At 36.2% G+C, this 22,481-nt stretch overlaps 1 protein-coding gene across 1 annotated transcript in view; it reads left to right on the forward strand.

Annotated features, from left to right (window-relative positions):
• Nucleotides 1–22,481, forward strand: part of PDE8A (phosphodiesterase 8A) — a 111,840-nt gene that overhangs the window by 58,767 nt on the left and 30,592 nt on the right. Inside the window, exons 2-5 of the mRNA XM_072399107.1 lie at nucleotides 6,025–6,081; nucleotides 10,205–10,395; nucleotides 13,922–13,978; nucleotides 15,845–15,902. Coding sequence (XP_072255208.1) covers nucleotides 6,025–6,081; nucleotides 10,205–10,395; nucleotides 13,922–13,978; nucleotides 15,845–15,902 — 363 coding nt within the window. The remainder of the gene's footprint in view (nucleotides 1–6,024; nucleotides 6,082–10,204; nucleotides 10,396–13,921; nucleotides 13,979–15,844; nucleotides 15,903–22,481) is intronic.

The raw sequence follows: 22,481 nt of genomic DNA on the forward strand, positions 1-22,481 counted from the left end.
GTGTGTACGTAGCTTTACCTTCCCATCTATCCTCCACCATTTTATTTAGGAGCTGTAGGAAATGCCAGGTATGGCATGACATGTGGTAGTAAATGGCTGTCATATTGTCCATGGCATTATTTTATTTAAGACTCTGGTAGCATATAGGCCTTTCTTTTTGCTCTCAGTGTCTGAATGGCGTCTAGTATAAAAAAAGGTATAAATGTATCTGTGTAAGTCTACATAAAAGTAAATCTCTTGCTGTGTCCCACATAAGCAAAGCACCTATTAATCATTTTTGAGAACAAAATGTTATTTGGCAACTACTAGGGAAGCCAAAGCAATGAGAGGCAAAGGTGGAAGGGCCAAATTACTATCTTCCGAATCAAAATTTGTCAAAATATTTATATGCTTTTTTACATTCTAGCGACGCTTTCCAGTGTTAGATGGTAAAAGTACAGTGATTCCTCGGCTAATGAAAGACCCTGCTAAGGAACTTTTCAAATAACGAAGATTTTTTCCGCTAAGTTTTAGTCTCGGCTAACGAAGATGCTCGGCTGACTAATGCATTTGTGGATGTGCGATAGAAAACTGCAGCCGTGGTGGCCTGTATTAAGCTGTATTTTAGTTTTGTTTCAGCTAACAAAGATTTCAGCTAACGAGTGTAATTCCGGAACAAATTATCGTTGTTAGCTGAGGTATCACTGTACACTGTAGGGCAAACTCCACTCAAAACATAGTTGTTTTTTTTTGGAGGGGGGGGGCTTCTTAAATCTGTCACAGACCAGATTTTCCAGGGTTGGCTAATGAATCATTTTTTGATTACCAAAATCTCCAGTTTGTTGTTTATTTTGCATTTTGCTAAATTAGGCTTGACTTTGTAGCAACATCTTTTGACTTTTTAATGTTTTTGTCATTTAAATTGAACTAGCTATTCTGGTGCAAATATCTCAACACAAAGGTCCCAGATAGGCACATCAGCATTATATGTAAAATCAGTTTTGGACACAGTTGTTCTTTGCTTTGTTTCAGGATTTCTATACTCAAAGCCTCTTAGGGGTCACATCAGATAGCAGATAAATAGCAAATGGATCAGGTGCAATTGTAATCCCAAGTGCAGGCAGGTTTTACTGATGGGGCCCTCAATCTCAAGTGATTACCTGAGGTCAGAGCCACAGGTGAAGAAGCTTAAGAAGAGACCCATGTAAAAAACAGATCAGCATACTATGCATATTCAAAAAGGGAACTTTATTAAAAATATTGATACTCTGGTTAATTTTAAGCTTTATATGAAGACATTGGGTCTGATTTAATAAAGCTCTCCAAGGCTGGAGAGGATACACTTTCATCAATAAAGGTTATCCAGCAAACCTGGAATGGATTTCTTCTATTTGCTAGCAAATATTTTGAATCCTTGACCAGATCCATTTCATGTTTGCTGAAGATGAAATGACTACTCAGTTAGGGAGGAAAAGAGAAAGAAACATTATTTAGAGAAATCAGGCCCCCCCCCCCCCCCCCCCCCCTACTGTTAATCCAGTATGAGTTTTGGAATCCCCTGAGGAAGCCATAGAGCGAGAAAACAGGACGAAACTTGAGTAGTCATTTCATTTGCACATTTATAGTCATGTGATTGTTACATTTTGTATGATTATTGATGATTGATCTTAATTATTGAACATGTCCTAGAATTGTGTCTAGTCAAAAATGCCATGTATGATGTATGTTGTTTTGATATTACAATTATTTAGGCATCTTCTGTTTTGTTGGCGAAAAGCCATATTTCTCTTTTACTCCCTTATATGTTTATTATTGGTCTGGCAATGTTTGTTAGGTGAGTGATTATCTCTTGGTAAAACCCTCCCTTCCTTCATTATAAACCTAAATGGCTTGAATTGGATTTTCTTTGTTTTTTTGTGAGACTACCTGATGTGCAAGTATAAAAACACACATTTGATACAGACAGTTGTGCAATTTCCTAAAAAAAGGCAGCACTACTGTGCCGCAATCCTTCAGCATCAAAATCACCAAACTGTAATTCTTATCTGTGCCTCCTATTACATGTCAGACTGACAGTTGCATTGACTTTATACCCATAGCAACATTAGAGAGTAGATCTACTATCAGAGATGTTTTACACATTATAGACATTTTGATTGCAGATGTCATTTTCCAATGCAGGACGTTGCAATGGAAGTTGCATTTATCAATGTCTCCATGTTAATTTTTTAAAAAAATATTTTTTAGGCAATTTTATGCATACATTGAGGCATAAATGTAAGCGTATTTGCCTAACTTACCCCATGTAGCACAGTTATGAGGCACTTGCACTGTACAATTACAAGTGAATAGTTAACTTCATTTGGCAATATCTCTTTAGGTCAGCTGTAAGAATTGCTATGCTTTTAATAGGACAATTAAAACATTCATTTGTAGTCTCATAAAATATTCATCAGGCAAAGCCAACAAATCAATAAATTTTATTTCAAAACTGCAGTGATATCACATTAGAGGACCTGGTGCAGGGCGTCATTAAATGTGGGCTGATTGACTAGTTGAATTAAGAACCTTAAAATCTATATTCAGTAAGTGTCAGGTTTTATGGTAATTCTTTACAGCTTTACATTACAAATGGCTTAAGGTTAAGGACCTCTAAAACTAATTATTCAGTGAGGGAGTGGGCTGGCTTCTTTATCTGATATGAATGGTGTCAAATAAGCCCCTACTTGCCTTCCATTTACTTGGCAAGGACACACCCAGAGTAGGGCCCATTGGAAACAGGTCCGTTGCCTTTGGGGGTGTATACTCACAACAATAGTCTATACACATATCCACCATTGTCATATGGCTGGAAAATAACAGGGATTTTATTTAGGACCAATGAAAGCACAATTTATTACTCATTCACAATAAAAATACACATATCAAACAACTGACAGATTCCAATGCTAAAACCACATCCTAATATGTTGCTTCAAACTTGTACATTGCTTTCCAGTGAAAAGCTATACTCAGCATACAGAAGACAACTCTGAATACTTCTCAGCTTCAAAACACAATAATTTTCTTGTTTGCCAATCTTGATGCATTTCGCAGTTACTTTTAAAGCTTTCTAACGATGACATAGTAGCAAGTTTATCACTTTTTACAAAATTACAAAAAATATATTCAACAACAATAGTCCTTTTTATGGCATTAGGTAAGATCATGACCCATTTTTATACCATACTGAATTTATCATCAGGGCTAGATTATTCATCCATAATTTAAACATCAGAAATTTTCACTGGGATAATCTTTGTGGAGCCTATTAAAGAGGCAAATCCCTGCATTTACTTTATATTCATTAACCACATTAAAAGTATTAAAATATTACCAATCCTATATGTTAAATCCTCCATGTAATGAGTGTGTTATTTAGTACTACTTACAGACATACATACTAAAAGCACTGGACTGCAAAAATTCCAAAACCATGTTTAATGCAACAAGTCCACCGTGCCTCCCTTGTATTTGTATACCAACAAATGTGTCAAACTTATTTATTATTGAAGTAAATCACCACCACTATACTTACACCAATGATAACTCACAATCTTCCCTGAACGTGCCAGATATTACTGTGTTCTCACTGGTTCCTGTATGTGGGTAAGGTGCATGGATGGGTACCACAGGTAGTTTCACACTTTTCGATGGGAAATATCATATCAGGTTTGTCAGCTCAGAGCAGTGACGATTCTAGTTTACTATTTATCATCTACTAAGTACATACTGCATTTATCTATAATAAATACATCCAGTATCTTTGTTTGAAGAAGCTTAAAGATTTTTTTTCCATGCATCCCCCATGCTGTTCAAAAGTCACTGTTACATTATATCTAACATACTACTCACATTAGGATGCCTCAAAGCACCTATGTTGTTACAAGGATGATTTTAATGTGGCAGGGTTCCTTTGTCGTGATGAATCCTAGCTAGTACGGTTTTGGGAAGGCGAGATTTAAAAAAATGTATTGTTCACAAAAAATAGAGAGATGGGCTTTTACATAGAGAGATATGTAAAGTATTATATACACTTGAGTTATAAGATTCACTTTGGCTAATGATAGTCTAGCTGCTCAGTTCTCGCTTTACTAACCATGGCTGCTGCAAAGTAAAACTGCTTTCTTAATACATAAATAGAAAGACTTTGTAATGCATGTTAGTGTTAAAACTGCCACAAAACTTTCCTGGTGTCTAGTCAATTTATCCAGTGTGCAATCTGTAAACTATAATGGTGATCATCCCATTTTATGCTCACTTATACTCCGTTTATGTGCAATAAAGCTCACTGCAATGCATAATTCACAAAGCTAACACACCAGGATAAACATTTTATTAAAGCTCACTATCCTGAGTCCCTGAGCTCCCTGTAGCCTCTTTACACAATTCATGACATCTGTCACCTCATCTGTCAATTCATGACATGATATCACCTAGTAAAAATGTAGATTTCGCTCTCTTGCTATGGAGAGATACTGTCCTTGTGTTACATCCTAAGAGAGGACCAAGGCTGCGTACACACTTGCAATAATTGTCTTTAACGATCCTTTCCAACGACAAAAGACTGCATGGTGCATGAACAAGAATGAATGCACGAACAATGAACACCGTTCTGCTGTATGAAGAGGGAAAGGGGGGGAATGAGTGAGCGACACCCCGCTACTCACCCCTTCACTTTCATTAAGATCATTCCTCCCTCGTTGTCTGTGGATCCGCCGGGATGGACGACGGACGAAGAGCACTGTACAAACACCGGATTCTCATCCGATATCAGCCCTGATGCAATTATCGGCCGAGAATCATCTGAAATGTGTAGATAGCCGAACTCAGTGCTCCAATCAGTGTAATCCCAAAGCAGATGCAGAGCAGAATCTTAATACATTCCAAATAAAATTAAGTCCAGTCCTTTAGTCATCCAGTCATTCCAGTCAAGTAGTATTAAAGGCTATGGAAAAGAAACATTTCTGTGCACCAGTTTATATATACAAAGCACTACTTTGTATTTTATGTATCAATGTCATTATTAGGAGTTCTACCTTTGCTAAAATTGGACTTGGGAACCCTTGTTATATCAGCTCAGACACATTATAGATTGCTTTTACTCATTCTTTCCTTTTGAGGCTCTAATTTCAGGCTTTAGGTTTGTTGCTTTTGTAGTTGAAAAACCACAATGTGGTCCTTTAGCTTAAATACCATTGCAGTTGATGTGCTGTTATATCTAAACAGATAGATTTCTTATAAATGTTCAATACAAAGAGCCAAGATCACCAAAAGAAGGATTATTTTAGAAGATTTCTGAGAAGGAATTCATATTAGTCATTCTGAGTTACTGTACTTTTTATGTTGCTGTTTGCCTTATCAAAAAAATCTTACTGTAAGCAGTAGCCATGCTGTGGAAAGTACTCATCTTCACTTCTATACGAAATGCCTAGAAATAGAACGTGATTCTAATTTAATGGTAACATGATCATTTCATTGGATGTTTCCTTTAAAACAAAGTACATTACCTTACATAGAAATGATATTGCATTGTTCTACTAGACTACTAATTTGAGAAATAACTATTGGTTGCTGTGGGTTACTGCGCTACCAACTTTATAAAAAAAAGCATATTAGAGCCTTTGTGCAGCTATTCCACATTAAGGATCAGACAGTTCTAGACGTTAGCATGATGGGTAAGTAATTTGTTCTCTCAGAAATGGCTTTTAATGTGTCAATGGTTTTTGCAGGTTGGGATAAAATCTTAGCAGCCATCAAAACAAAACACTTCATAATATATTCATGTTTTTTCATTAAGCCTTGCAGCCACAGAAGCAAATACTGGAAATGCATGGAAAACAAATCTGAAAACTGAAAACTTGCGTCAGCAAGAGATTTACCTTTGAGTTTACAATGTTGTTTGGATAACCCAATATTGCTGTGTTTTTGTATATTAATATATGTATTACTTTTTTAGGTTTTTAGGACGTATATATTAAATATTGTGTTCTTTTTTTCTCATAGGCAGCTGTAACAGAAGTGCAGTTTGGTCCAATGAGACTCCACCAAGATCAACTTCAGGTACAGCTTTGCAATACTATGTAGGAGTTATATGTGTCTGTGCTCATAATGACATTGGCTTTAATGGAATTATTTTTTGTTTTTATGTCTTTGTTACATCATGGCCACCATATCCCAGACAAACTGTCCCATAAATTGACAGTTGAGAAGTGTTAGTTTTATTCTTTTAATATAGGGCAAAACAGACTGTTTTCATGTCAGCTCGTGTATATCAGAATAAAAGGTCAATCTATTATGAATGCTGCAGGCAGATTTATCCATCCTTCCAACTGCTCCTCTTCTGCTGCATCTCTTTGTTTCTTAGTTCTCTACATTGGCTTCCATTTCACCTTAGAATCAAATTCAAGCTCCTATGCTTTGCATTCAAATCCCTTCACAGCTCTTGTCCCAATTACCTTTCTGGCCTGATAGAAAAATACTCCCCTAGCCACTCTCTTCCCTCCTCCAATAACATACTAATGATTTCCTCACTCATATCCTCGTCACACGCATGGTCCAAGACTTTTCCAGAGCCGCCCTGACTTTCTAGAATTCTCTTCCTTGTCCTTTTTGGCTTCTACTTTCTGCTCAGTTTTAAAAGAGCACTTATCTTTTAAAACTTGCCTACCAATCTTCTTTTGTCTCCTAAATCCTCACCACTTCCCATATTCCTTGGGGGGTTTGTTAAACACATTTCTCACCTAAGTGTAGGTGCTTTGGGGACAGCACTCCAGGAGTGTAAGCGGACCTTTCATTTTGTTCCTTAATGCCACTTCCTAGTTGGTAAATCTAAACAAGTTTCAAAAACTTGTAATATGCTTCATGTGTCACACGTGTAGATGTACATGTAGAGGTATGTAAGGAGCTTGTTAAATGAGTGTTGTGTTCTGTGTGAGTCTCATTATTGTGCAATCAATGCTGCTCTTTAACACAACTGGCCTAAACTGTGACTCCTCATCTAGTATTACCTGCCACAATAACTACAGAATCTGCTGCAGCCAGAGAAATAACACTAAGAGCAAACACTGAAAGCTAGGAAGCCAACATTTTTTAACAGGTAGTGAGTGCCATTTGTAACGTTTGGGGTAATTGTTGAGAACATTTTCACAACATAACATTACTTTTCACATAAACTTTACTTTCACATTACTTTTCAACATAAATTTGGCATTTTAATGTGCTCTGAACTAGACCTATATAAAATAGGTTTATCCAAGTACCCCTTCTGTGTGTGCAATTTTCACATTAAAATCATGTGGCACTAATACCTGACCTTTATGTTTAATGCGGCAGCCCAAGGTACCTATTCATTACATGGTACCCTTAACAACAATTTAGTTGAATTACTAAAATAATACAGATTGTTCACTTACTAAAACGAATTATCACCTTGCAAGGGAATTTTCACTCAGTTTAGGTGAGGTTTTACTGACTTGATTGGCTACTCTTTGCAAAGTGAATTACTGTATTTGTATCATAGTCAAGTAAAAAATTTCATAACAAGGTGATAATTTACTCTGATAAGGCAACAGCCTAAGCTACATTAGTCTTTAGGTGTTCCTAGGCACTCAGTGTCTGTGTGAATCCAACCTTGAAAGTGAAAAAATAAGTATACTGTACATGTACAATTATTATTACTGAGAAAAGAGTTGCACATGTTAGCTGAATCCAACTACTTGGAAATGTGCCATGAACAGATCCACTTTATGTGATTGGAAGAAAGGAGAAAATATGGCCAAACTCTTGCACTGCCAGGGGTAAACAAGCAATTGGACTCGGTATCCTAACTTGTTTATTGAATCTTTTTAATGTTTACTCCTAATAATAGAGTGGAAAAAGAGGGCATTGCTTTTGTCAGGTGGTAAACTTTGAGAATTTATTTGCAGCCAGATCTGTGAAAAGCAGTCCATCGTTCATAAATGTAAATAAAATTCACACAAACATGTATAGCTTCTCTATATTATGCATCGGCTCATTCCACAGTGTATGTCTGTCTATTTAACATGAAAGAGTGTATTTAACATAGGAAACATAAAATTTATGTAGAGTAGAAATGACTATATTTCAAGCTTGCAGAAGGAACAAGAGGTCACTTGATGACACCGGGAAGCTTAGAAGAACTGCGACAGTATAGAAACACAAGTAGATGTTTGGCAGGCTTGGTGGAAACCTCATCAGTGAAAGACGTCTAGGAATAAACGAAGTCGTATCCTGAGAATGGATTATACACCAGAAATAACTCTGGATGGGAAGATTGCAGATACTTAACGATTCTTATGTGCCATTAATATTAGAGTTTATATTGTGGAATATTTCTGAGAAAAGCAGTGCTCTGCGGATATTTTGTAACTGCTGACAATATTGGTTAGGGCATTCAAACACATATTTACATCATTTGAAATTAAAGTATAAACTAACAATTTCTTGGTGACCAATAAATCCATTAGGACCTTTCATCGAATCAACCGTACATTGATTCTTTTATCTAAATTTGATAACTTAAAAGTGATTGATATTCATAGAAGTTTGTCAAGTTCTTTATTATTTAGAGAGATTGATTAAGTGAAAATATAGTGATGTCATGACAATACTAAAGAATTAACCGTCTATCTATTGCAGTGTGTGGTAGTACGATCAACTGATTTTTGTTAACCAATTGATATTAACATTCAAGATGATCCAAAAGAAAAATCAATGGAACTAAAGTGGATTTGTACTGTTTAAAGTGGGGTTTAAACTAAGTTGCATTTCTTCAAGCATTGCCAAGCTCCAGAGTACAACCTTAGGTCACATTACTGTGCTATGCAGTTTTCTGCAGTTTTCATAAAGTGCAGTATTTTTTAGTAATAGAATAGAGCACAGTATTTGTCATAATAAAAACTATTGGTAAATAAACCTATTCATCACATTTTTCTGGTTATAAAATGTCCATATAAAACAATCAACGTATACTTTAATCTCAGCAAAATCCTATTTAATTCTAATCCTAATTTAATTCATAATCTCTTATTTATTCATAATATTTTAATAAAGTGACCCTAAAAGTATACATAAAGCCAAGGTCGGACTGGGAACCTGAGGCCCATCAGAGTAAGTGAGAAGGAGGGCCAACCAGAACACAGTTCTGGTGTTCCAGTTGGAAGATTTTTACTCTATTCTAGATCTACGGATATTTCAAAATTGTATTTTTTCCAGAAGTTCTAACTCTTTTCTTCTTTATTCAAAGAAAAACAAAGCTAAATAAAAAGATTAGGTTTAACCCCTTAACACAGTGTTTCTCAACCAGGGTGTCTCCAAAGGTGAAATTTGTGTCTCTCAGGTCAGTTTGCTTGATATCAATGGTCCTTTTTGCTATTTTTAAGGGTGGCATTCGTCCCAACGATCAGCCATGTAAAAGGCATTCTTCCCACTGACCCTCATGCTTAGTTGGATATAGAAATTATAGCAGGGGTTCCCTGAAGACCTCAAATGTATTTCAGAGGGTTCCCCCATATTGAAAAGGTTGAGAACACTGCCTTAAAATAACATTTAAAGCAAAAATACTATATTGCATTGCAGTAATACTCTTTAATTTTAAAGAAAACAACTTCATCTACTTAATTTCATATATTTGGAAAGTTCAATGGATGCCATTATTAATTAATTGGTGGGCAGCACACTAACTTGGGTATTTATTGCCAAGTACAGTAATATAAATGGACCACTTTACTCACCCATCCCCAACCTATTTAGATGTAACAGACTAGATTGCACAGCATGTGTCAAACATTGTTAAAATGTTCCTGGTTGGGACCACTTTTGCAAATCTAGCATTCAGCTACCTTGACCAAAATTGCCGAACTTAGATCTTATCTGTGTGCCATAGCTAGTTTGATAGTAGTGCATACAAACTACACTTTTCTTCCTATTTTTATGAATTTTAAAATTTATGTGTTGTGTACATTTAAAATGTATGTGTGTTTATTTCTTACATGTAGATGCCAATAAATGAATGCAAAAGACTGAAAGGTGTTTTCAATGCATAAAATACTTTCAAATTACAATGCAAACAAAGTCACTAAAATCAACAACTGTCTCTTAATAAACTTAAAAAATGTGGGAATTTTATATTTTCACCCTTTCTTTTTTCCTTTCTGTTATATAGGTACTTTTAGTATTTGCCAAAGAAGATAGCCAGAGTAATGGATTCTGTTGTGCGTGTGAGAAAGCAGGCTTTAAGTCTAACATTGCTAAGACACCAGAATCTGCTTTGGAAAGCTTTTTAGATAAACATCATGAAATTATCATTATCGATCATAGACAAACACGATGTTTTGATGCAGAAGCTCTATGCAGGTACGTAATGACTAACAGATGCTATTGTTTCAGCAACATTGTGTATTTTGCTATAAAATTGTACCTCAAACCATGGATGTGTCAATAGGTTCTATTCACTAAGCTAGAACGATTGTTATTTGACATAACGACACCTATTTTCAGCAATAAGAGCTGATCAGAAGTAATAGTCACTTGGCCTAAAATAACAGCAGACAATACCTTTGTCATGATTTATTGAATTGAGCCCATTGTCTTCTGTGTAATACGGCAGCTTTCATAAGGGTGCATTTTTGTATCGATTTGATATGTGGCTGTCCTCTTAAGATATACCCAACTTTGTGCTGCCCAGATAGAACACCATTTTGGTGATGTATCCTGAAAAATTAAATGTGAAATACCGAGAAAACCTGCAGACTAACAAAAGTGTCAATTAGTCGGGCTCTCTGCCTCCTCTCTCATTTTTGCTGCCAGAGTAGGCACTCAAAGTTTCTTTCTGATTTTCAATTTCAGCTTCTGTGTAAAACCTAATCCGACTTTGATTTTTACTAAAGTTTCATAAAAAGATAAATAAATAGATCAAGCCATAAAATGCATATGCTAAGGTACTTTTAAATGCATTCACAGCCTCAACCAGTGACTGCAGGAAAAACATGTACTTCCTAATATGTTCAGCACATTGATTTTCCCTCCTGTTCATTGATCCTCCCGTTCCTTTGCTCTGAGCAGCCAATCACCTAAGCCAAAAGATCTGTCACATGGTGGAGTGGGTGTGTCCAGCAAGTGTCCTTAACTGCAGGTCAGGATCGGAAGGTAGCATGGTTGTAAAAGGAGCAGACCTCAGTCTTAGTTTACATTGTCTTTTATTATATAAAGGCTAGCTTTAAGTTAGAGTAATATTTAATTTTTTTAAAGATATATTATAAAAATACATATATTTTTATTATAGTTGTGTTTAGATTAATTATACAGTACCTAGGCAATTTCAGGCACTAGCAGTGAGCTACGCTAAAATCTTTCTGTCTGTCCCTAATTCTAAACTGAGCATTATACTGATACGATGCTCTTTCTGTTTAGTGCACTGTAATACATGTGATATTACTTTCTCCAGTATTCTTTGCAGTAGGGATTAATATCTTTCTAGAGATTCTGTTTGAATCCCTGACAAGTCTTAACCTCTGACCTTCACACATGAGCTAGCTGCAATAAAAAGTGATAATGCTTCTAAGTTTTGTTCTACATTTAGGGCATGCCACCCCAATGTGCTATGTTCAACAGGCGGCATAACACTTGTCAGTGCATGTTCACCAGTGCAGGAGCCCTTGCTGAATGAGCCCTTACTTTATCATGTGCTGATTTTGCTTTTCTTCAGTCGTTTTTTTATTGGTTAAAGGAGTCCTTACTCCCAGCTGCAGTTAATTCTTGCTTGCAGATAAGCTGTTTCTTTTACAAACAGGTGCAAGTCAGATTTTACAGTTGAATTTGCATCATGATCATGGTTCAAACTATACTATGTAAATGATGTTCAGTTTTTTTTGTTTCAAATACATTCCAAATACATGTTGGTATTTGGTCTGCATTTACTGTTATCAGCTTTAGTGTTCCTTCCATATTGGTTCAGCCTTAGGCTACGTACACACGTTAGATTTTTGTCGTTGGAATTTATCTTTTGCGATCCCTTCCAACAACAAAAGACTGAAAGATGAATAAACAAGCACTGTACATACAGCACCATTCTGTTCTATGGGGCCTCTATGGCTCTGCACTCACGGTCGTTCCTGGATCCACCAGGACGAATCCATGAACATTGTCAGACGGCTGCTGTGCACACGTACGATTCTTGTCTGATACTAGCCCTTGGGCGAGAATCGGATGAGAATCATCTGACGTGTGTGCAAAGTCTTAGTTGATGAGATGGCTTCCTGCCTATTCCTAAACTCTGGATTCTTGGGAGAATGTGGAGGAGAGATCCTGCTCTTATCCTATCGTTTGATCTGCATATTTGAATGGCTTCAAGATTTTATCTCTGGAAGTGCCAAAAAAAATCAAACATGCAGTGGTCAGGGCTGAAGTGTCTGCACTAGAAATATAACCAGGTAACATTTAAATGTTCAGAACAGATTATACTGTGAGAAAGTTATTGTATTACGTATGATCTGCTTTGACAACTACAGCAATTACCAAGGTGCATAGTGTTTGTGATTGGCTGCTTCCACTGAACGAGTCAAAAGCTTATGGGACAGCTACCTATTTGTACCTATTTGTATATTTAAACTCCAAGTTACCTGCAAGCATGATGAGTCTACCTCTGGCTAGATAAATGGGTTAAAGTAAATCTTAGCATTAAATACTGCCCTTTACACAATACCAGGACTATAAGAGTTATTCTCCTGGCTTGGTACAAGATCTGAGGCTGCCTTTCACACAAAACCCCAACCAACTTTTCTGTACCCTTGGTCTCTGATATTATATGTACCTTTTTCAGTGCTTTGCTCATCTCTTTTTGCCATGAGCAAATAACCTTAGCATTATTTGTAACATAGGTATGATTAGTGAAAATTAGCTAATGGGATGAGAAATAGCTAGCAATATAGCAGCAAACAAGATAAATATAATGTGAAATGGAATGTTAGGTAGCATGGTGGATGGTGCACATGTCGTGGATTCTCTTCCTCATTTTCTAAAAGAAAACCCTTTTTCTGTCTCTGTTTTTCTACTCAGCACTGAGTATACGGTGCAATCATTTAATTCCTATGTGTTTTCCAAACATGTGCACAGGATTGGTTTTGAAAGATTTATGTAAAATACACTGGGGCAGTAAAGGTAACCTTTCTAGTTCTGAGATTTGAGTTTGAAAGCAGTAAGCGTCTCTCCTGTCATTGCTTGAAATTAGCATAGGATTTATGCACACATATCTGCTTATAGTTGAGAGGATTTCTGTATATGGCCGCACTTGTCAAAATTGTAATCAATTTTGGTTCTCAATTTTTTTTTGTCAATTCAACATCAAAAATGTATTGAACTTTAACTCAAAGTGGCCACAAGGATCTTTCTGTAATGAAGGAGAGATGCATGTGGGCACCATGAGAGAAACTTATATGTTTTCATATAACAGATGTTTCTAAACCCTTTAGAAGAGCTCGGGGGGTAATTGGAAAATCACAGCTTTGCCATGTAATTTCTGATTTCCCATTTTTTGATGTATGGTGAAGTAGTTTCTGAAGGACAATTGGCCTGATTTATGAACGTTCTCCAGACTAGAGAACATACACTTTTGTCAGTGAACCTGGGTGATCCAGCAAACCTTGAATGGGTCTGGTCCAGGATTGAAAACATTTGGTAACAAATAGCTAATGACCCAGCTTCACCCAGTTTCACATGGAAACCTGTTAGGCATTTTTAACTAGTATGTTTTCTTTTTAATGTACTAAAATGAGTCATTAAAAACATTTCTCTGTGATCATTTTATATGTGGTGTTTTTATGTACTATTGGGTGAGGGTACTATTGTACTATTACTTACCTTATTTCTCATTCTGACATTTAAGGTCCATCAGAGCTACTAAACCCTCAGAAAACTCTGTCATAATTGCTGTAGTTAGAAGGTAAGCATCTAAATTATTTTTAATTTTAAGGGATCTAACGCCTATGAGAATAATTTTATACAAAGCTTTTAGTAAGAATTTGTACTGCCATTAATGTTACTGTAATTAATAGAGTATTATACAGTATCATTCTCTGACAATCCTCCAGTAATTTGCCATGGTGTAATAATATTTGGAGATGCCACCCTACATTTTGTGTCCATTTATATTTGAAGGGAGTGGATAGTGTTTTGTATCTGTTTTCTTTATTCCCAGGACCAAGAAGGTATTTTAGTTGAATCAGCCAGCCAGCAGGTGGAGTTCTAGCCTTCTTTTTCCATGTTTACCAGGCAGACCTTCCAATGACTCCACCCTCCCTCATTTTATATGTAATTGTATTAAAAAAAAAGTGTTGCTGTGCTGGCTCTTTAGAAAGCCCAGAATGTTTTGCAAAAATAGCAAAATTGTATTAAGTAAAACATTAGCTTATCCCTTTTGGGTTGGTTTTTCTGTTTCACATGCGTGTTTGATGATTTTCTTAAAACTACCCAAAAATATGCATCTGCAGCAGATGACCTCAAGAATAAAAAGGTGGTAGTTGCAAATGTTTTACAGTACATGATATTTGTGCAAACTGTATATTTTTTATATATTGAAGTAAATGTTATACACACAAATGCAGTATTTCAATAACACAATTCAATGCTTAAAAAATCTTTACAACTTACAGCCTGCTTCTGAAAAATGTGGCTGTTAATTGCTCTTGGAAGCTCACTCTGCAACTCGACTTCCAGGATCAGGCAAAAAAAAAATTGCAGGCTTTTATAACCATTAGCAAGTCTATGGAGCAGTTCAGATGGCCAAACCACCTTAGAAACTACATGAAGCTTCTGAACAAACACTGTTAAAAGCCTAAAGTCTGCAAAAAAAAAAAACAGACCCATTCATTGTCATTTAAACTTTCTACAAGGCTTTTGTAACCATTTGCAGACTGTAAAAAAACAAAAGCCTGATGGAGGTCTAAACATTCCCTTAGAGATAACCACAAAGGTCTTGGGATTATTTTTCTCATGTTGGTGTACATGGTAATATCCAAGATACCTATGATATGTTATGGTGTGCCAGTAATTACATAGTCTCAAGATGTGCATATTGTTACATATGGGATTAGGGAGCAGTTTTTCTTTGAATTGTTTTGCTGTTTTGTTTTTTTTATTTTAGTTTATTTTTTGAAGCTTTTTTTCTTACCTTTATTGTTTTCACATGTTGGTACACAAGCATCCTATCACATACAATTTGCAGGTAAACAATAGACCCATAATGCTTCATCTGCACTCTACCCAAGCAGACAGGCACCATCACAAGGGATTTGACAGACATGAGACTGAAAGTACTCAGAGCACCATCTATAGCAACAGCAGTATAAAAGAGTGATATAGGTGTATGCAGGAAAAGTTAAGGTCTATTCACAATGCTTTGTTGTCGGTTGTCAAAGTGAATAGGCTGAAACAAACCTGGATACATGACATTTTGGGACAGGGTTTTTGTTTACAGCACACTTTGGGTTGTGCTCCATGTTTCTTTTCAAAACACATTTTGCTATTTACAATGACTTGCACTGCAACAGACTGATGGACTTAAAGGGCATTACCACATTTAACGTACATTACCACACGTAGTATGATGTGTTACATTCGCTTCTGACATCTTTTACATATCTTCATAAAATATTATTTGGAACACATATTTATTTTTACAGTTGTCAATTATTCAAACCACGTTCTAATACAAAGTTGACATTTAGACTTTTGTTTACATTCTGTTCTTGTGGTATATAATTCTCACTCTTTTATATATATTTTCCCTTTTTATGTCCCCCTATTAAAGACAAAGTGATAGAGATGAAACGTCAGTAATGCCCCTAATATCTGCTGGGTTTACCAGGGTAAGTCCAAAATTTGTTTTTTTATTTAAGTGTATGAAAACCCCAACAACTTCTCCTATTTTGCTCCCTTTGTAATATTCCATTGGAATCATTTCATCTTATCTGTTTGCTGGGAGGAAAGCCCAGTCACTTGACCAGCTCCTTCCAAACAAAGAGCTCTCTCTGTTTCACTGAGCAGAGAAAGCTTTTTGAAGCTTTGTGAATGGAGGGAGGCAGGCACATTACCTTCTGGTCTGATAGTCTGCTTACACACCACAGTCCAACTTCTGAATGGGTTGGGCCATGATGTGCGTAATGCAGTGAAGTATAATGAAGAATAGTTTTCATTATGCATACTTCATTATAAATATGCTTCTCAGTCTCTGTGTTGCAAGGAATAAGCTAGTGGGGTGAGAAGGGGGATTGAGGTTAAGTTAAAGAGGAAGTAAACCCATAAATCAATCCTGTAGAGCAGTGATCGGTTGGGAGGTTTCTTCCGGTGTCGTCCCGGCATCCGTCTTTGGGCCGGCGCACTAGGCGCCGCCATCTTCTCTCTGTTCTTCCAGGTTCTACTTCCTTTGTCACCCAACGCAGGTGCGAGATCGGGTGACATAGATGGGGAAAAAACTTGCCTATCTCACTGCGCATGCGTGAGATCAGCAATTTCTTTCCTTTTTGGCGAAAGGGCTTCTTCTGTGCATGCCCGAAATGCTAAGGCATGCGCAGAAGGAGCAGCCAAGAGCCTTCTGGGATGCGTTATGTAGGTATCCCAGGAGACTCTGTGCACCCATTAATTCTCTATCGCCTAGGCAATTAGGATATAAAGGGGCGGTGCTGCACCCTTTTTTTAAAAAAACAGAGTTTTTACCTTGCATAAAAGGGTTGTCTACCCTTTTATATAAAGTAAACATTCTGAGTTTAAGTACACTTTAACTATTAGGAGACAACTAGGCAGGGCTGACACTACTAAGTCCACAACAATGACATGTATTGCCAGCCTATACCAGGACTTAGAGCCTGAATGCATTACTAGCAGTGTATTTTGTACTTGCAGGGTCTTTTAAATAGACAGAACATGGCAAAATATGCAAATATAGCAGAGATGAACTGCATTCGGGGCAGGGTCCTCTCCTCTTTCTTTGTCACTGTGTATCTGTCTGTCATTTGCAACCCCTATTTAATGTACCGCGTTGCTTAATATGTTGGTGTTATATAAATCCTGTTTAATAATAATATTTTTAATAATGATAATAATATTATGTGTTTATTTTGCTCTGACATACACTTTGATGCTTATATTTAAGTACTATCTTTGCTACCTTTTTTACCTTAAACTATTTACACACCTTGAAACCGACACACACATGCAAGCACAATAGTGTGTACATATATAACTATGAGGTAAGGAACTTGAATCTGTCAATGTTTTAGAAATACCAAAGCATCGGCACTGTATATACACATGATAGGAATGAGCAGTACCAGGTACCACAGACATTGCTGTGTATTTTTATGTATGCTACTTTCACTATTTGAGGAGCAAGCTTAGCAAAATTCAGGTGTCATCTTTATTTTCTGCAGTTTTCATTTGATCCATCTGTTGTACAGGAGGCAGAGCAGGCTAAAGCAGATGTGTTTACATAGACCTGGGTTTTATGTGTTAAATTTCACAAGGACAGCCACATCCATATTGTGTGCATGTTGAGTTCACTTGTGAAATCTGAAGATGGCATGACAGTTGTCGAGCTCATTTTTCCTGGAATATGCAGAGAACATTTGCAAATGAAGAATATTGTCTAGCTGCTACAGCTCAGCCTATACTTTGATCTTTGGTCACCTTGGTAAAAAATAAAATAATTGCTGAGAGTGATCCATGGTATTATATGTGTTGTGTATTTTCAATGTTTTTAATGTATTGTTGTTCTTATGGGACGTGTATATGATAAGAGACTGCTCAATTACATAAAAAGAAATCACTGTACAGCATAAACTTTAAAATGTAACTTTCTACCCATGTGGCTGAGTCCCAAACTGCTTTTTTTATAAGTATGTTGAGTGTTAGAAGACAGTACAATATAAACCGATACTTTCCCACTTTGCTTAGCAAACCGGTTCTTGTGTGGGAGGATAAGAGCTGCAATTGTCCAAGCATTAAACCTACAGATGAGGCTTCAATGCTCGATTTATGGAAATAGAGATTAATGGAGATTAATCTTCCCCTAGGCAAAAAAAAAACAGTCCCCTTCCCCACTTCAAGGGTAAATGTTTGTTTTCCCGAGTTCAGCTTTTGGTAGGAGTCATTAGTGACAAGTTGAAGAAGGATGCAACTTTGTTCCGTGCTTACTGAGGTTTTGTATTGCCAAATCCCATCAGTTACTATTGTAATTACAGTTTGAATAAGTGGTAATTACTGGGTTTTGATCTTTTGTCAGCCTTAATTGCTATGTACTAAATAAAACCTAAGGGTATAAGTCCACACCCAGGAATTTTACAACAGACATATAATACAGTTAAACCTAGCTAACATGTACCCTATCTGGTATCTGGTAAATGTTTCTGACTGGCTCCCATTGGCTTAAAAAAATAATTGCCAAATTAGAGGCCAACCCATTAATCTGCCTAAACTGCACAGCTTTGCCAAACTAGTTGGCAGCAAGTGTGTTCGTTTGACTTGTGCCTTCCAGACCAAGACCATATCTATACAATAACCAAAACCTTGCCCAGACTAAGCATTGTTACCTACACAAATATTGTCTACCTTACAGGTACTTGCTATGCAGGATTGCACAGGACCTTCTGTGACCAATACCTGAAAAAAAGATTTGAGTGCCTGAAAATACCCTATTAGTACCAAAAGTGGGAATATCGCCCTTAAAGCAGAACTAAACCTGCAATACTCACCTGTCCCCTCTCAGCGCACTGCTATCTTCTACTTTCTTCTCTTCCTGTAGACAATCTTCGGCCACTTGGATTTGCCAGGCCGTAATGGCTTAACTCCCATGCATACGCATTGGAGTTAATTTTTTCCCGGCAAGTGCAGAGAAAGCTGGGATTGCCAGGTATCTCGGCATCCAAAGCTGATGGTATGCAAGCACAGATGAACTTAAGTTCCACTTTATTAATAAAATATTAGGAGGTAAAAGGGTATTTTTTGTTATATTACCTGCCTTTCAGCAGGCAAAGCAGGCAAATATTAAATTCCTTCAAGGGCAAACTAATTTCTTTAAGCCAAATTGAATGTACTTGAAAGGCATCAGTGTTCTTCTCAGCCCCCCGCACCACCCGGCACTTTTCAGTAACCACCTGGCTGTTTTTGGGTGGTTGCTGAAGAATTGAGTGAGAATACAGGGGCTGCCACCCACCTACAATTTCTTCCCAACTTTTCTGGGTTGAACAGTGGACATTATTTAAGAATAGGGTATTATTAGGGTAGAGATATGGTAGTTTAATGTACTTCAAAGATTTAGGCAAGTGTACTGAGAATCACCATACAAAGTGTTAATTCTGTATACATTTCTTGTAAAATTATGTGCCTTATTGTTTAGAAGTGAAGAGCTGTTTTATTTAGAAGTGAAGAGCTAGTTTTTAAATTGGTTTTACATATGCCAGATCCCTTAATGCAAATCGAAAAATGTTTTCAACAGGGTCAATAACCTTGGAACTTTAAATGCATTTATTCATTTACAATCCAACATATTTTTTCTTGTTAATACAAATATTTATTAAACAGATAAAAATATAAAAACATATATATTCTCCTATGATCAATCTGAGGTTGTTACAGATAAGCTTATAACAGTTCAACGCGTTTCTCGAAACATAGTCCGCTTCCTCAGGAACATATTAGCCTTAAAATGACGAAATATATAATTTATAATATCTAATGTGCCATAACATATATCCAGCCATTTTTAATATTCTCGAGTATCTAGTGTGACATCATTTATAAAAGAACAGGGTAGGCAATAACTATCATGACCTTCCTAAGAAACAGTTAAAGCTTAGATCTTATTTAGTATAGATAGTTTTTTAAAACAATAAGGTTAACAAACATATATATGAACATATTTATACAATTAGAAGCGGTAGAATCCTAACATCTCTAAGTTATCATATAGGGGTTCATCATAATTTCGATGAAGACTCGATTCAAGCTAGATTTCTAGTGCTTGAATATTTGCCTTCAAACCCAAGGGGGGTGATATTGATTGAATCCTTTTGCAAAAAGACGTCCAATGGATATTTGAGCTTAAAACCATGGACCCCCCTGGGTTTAATGAGGTATTAAGCTACAAAACCTTTCATTAAGAACATTTACAAATGGTGGGTGTTGATTCCTGTATCTATATGCTGTTTTTGTCTTTGTACTTTTTTAGTAAAATTTACAATATACTAAATATTGTGAATTATTAAATATTGTATAAGCTGTAAACCAATCACTATTGTAAGTCATCCTGATATGAATTGTAATAATATTTAATAACGCTGTACTATACGCTGTACTAACGCTGTATGTCTCAAATAAGAGAAAAATGTTTGTATGTAAATGTATGATAGGTTCAATATAATAGGTTAATATGGAGGTCATAACTAGGCACCTACAGGTTTCCTGAAATAGCCTAAACAACAATCAAGTTCCTCGGTTGGATAATAAAATTGGAATATAATCTGTATATTAAAGTAAAGAAATTTTATCCATCATAACCAAAGGGGGAGCTGCTGTTAGGACTAGTGATATTGGTGCAGGCACCTTCTTAATTGAGGGTGCCTGCCCATTGCAACAATGACCAGCCGATGATCCCTTTATAGGGAAAGGCTGTCCGTGTCTTGTAGCCATAGACACAGATTGTTCCCTGTTCGCACTGACGTCTCTGCAGAACCACGTGGGGGCTTGTTTACCCACGTGACTGCTGGCCGCTAGAGAGTATAAGTCGCAACAGAGCAATTACAAAATCATTCTCCTGTTGACGATCTCTACTTGTTTCAGACAGAAATTTCTTTACACCTGATATACCCAATTCATCTGGGATACTCAAATAAAGAGTTTTCACATCTATGGTTACAAGTATTGCGCCTTCCAATAAGTTCATATCCTCAATCGTTTTTAATACATCCAAAGTGTCCTTCAGATAAGAGGGCAGAGGTGCTGATTGTACCAACGATAATACATGGGCGGAATACACAAGAAAGTAAGTTCCTATCATCACTAGGTAGCACATTTGATTGGAGGAAACCGTTTTGAACTGTAGCTTCTATTTTGAGTCCATCTGTGTTGTGCATGATTTTGGCAGTGTAGTTGGCGGTTGGCAACCAATGAGAACCTTATTGGTCTAAAGAACTATCTATACTAAATAAGATCTAAGCTTTACCTGTTTCTTAGGAAGTTCATGATAGTTATTGCCTACCCTGTTCTTTTATAAATGATGTAACACTGGAAAATTTAAAATGACTGGATATATGAAATTATTTCAATTTTTATTTTAAGAGCATATGAACGTTAAATTGGAACTGGATAGAGCCCAGGTGAGAAACTTGTTGGCTTTTGAAAATGGTTGTAATGAGGTTGTCAATTGTAACAGTATATCACAGTGGCAAATCAAATATAAATAATTTCATAATGTGCAGTTAATGCACTGTGTAACTGCTTTCCTATTTGGTTTGGTCTTTACACTTTTGAAGGTCAACACTATAGACAATTAATGCTAAAGAACTTATTGTAATTATTAAAGCCCTTTCATCTTAGACTGTGGTCTCCACTAGCTTGTCTATATACAATCAATAAGGAATTGATCCACTGATCCATCTGTCTAATCGGGAAACTAATTGTGGAAACAGAAGTGAGTAACTTGTATATGTAAATACTGAGAATATGTTATGGCATATTAGATATTATAAGTTTTATCTTTTGTAATTTTTAGGCTTATATGTTCCTGAGGAAGTGGACTATGTTCCATGAAATGCATTGAACTGTTATAAGCCTATCTGTAACAACCACAGATTGATCATTGGAGCATTTATATGTTTTTATATTTTTATCTGTTTATTAAATAGTTGTATTAACAAGAAAAATACGTTGGATTGTAAATAAATACATGCCTTTAAAGTCCCTAGGTTATTGACCCTGTTGAAAAAAATGTCTTTAACAATATAATGTGCCTTCTCTTTTTGTTTTTTCCTGATTGCCTTAGAGAAGATTACAGAGAATTGTACTATAACATCACACACATTACATTCGGCTTAGATCCAATTTACTACTAATTTAATTAAAAAAAAAAGTAATCAAACTTCAGAGGAAAAGATGGGATGGCTTTAGGTTTTGAGCCTATATGATGTATAATCAATATGATATATTATATATGATGTATAAGGACAGGTCTCATTACACTTATCTGCCTGACTGTGTGCTCACTGAATCAACTAAAGGACTCATTCTCCAAATAATTTTGTTAAGGGATATTGTTTGCTTCAATTACATCACTAATTTCAAGTAGACTGAGGAGCTAAAGTATATTAACATCAGTCCAGCACACAAAAAAAAGCCTCAGCTGAAATGAAACATGGATCCCTTAACAAATCCAACACATAAATGTGCAAATTAAT

The sequence above is a fragment of the Pyxicephalus adspersus genome, chromosome 2 (assembly GCF_032062135.1).
Source record: "Pyxicephalus adspersus chromosome 2, UCB_Pads_2.0, whole genome shotgun sequence".
Lineage (NCBI taxonomy): Eukaryota > Metazoa > Chordata > Amphibia > Anura > Pyxicephalidae > Pyxicephalus > Pyxicephalus adspersus.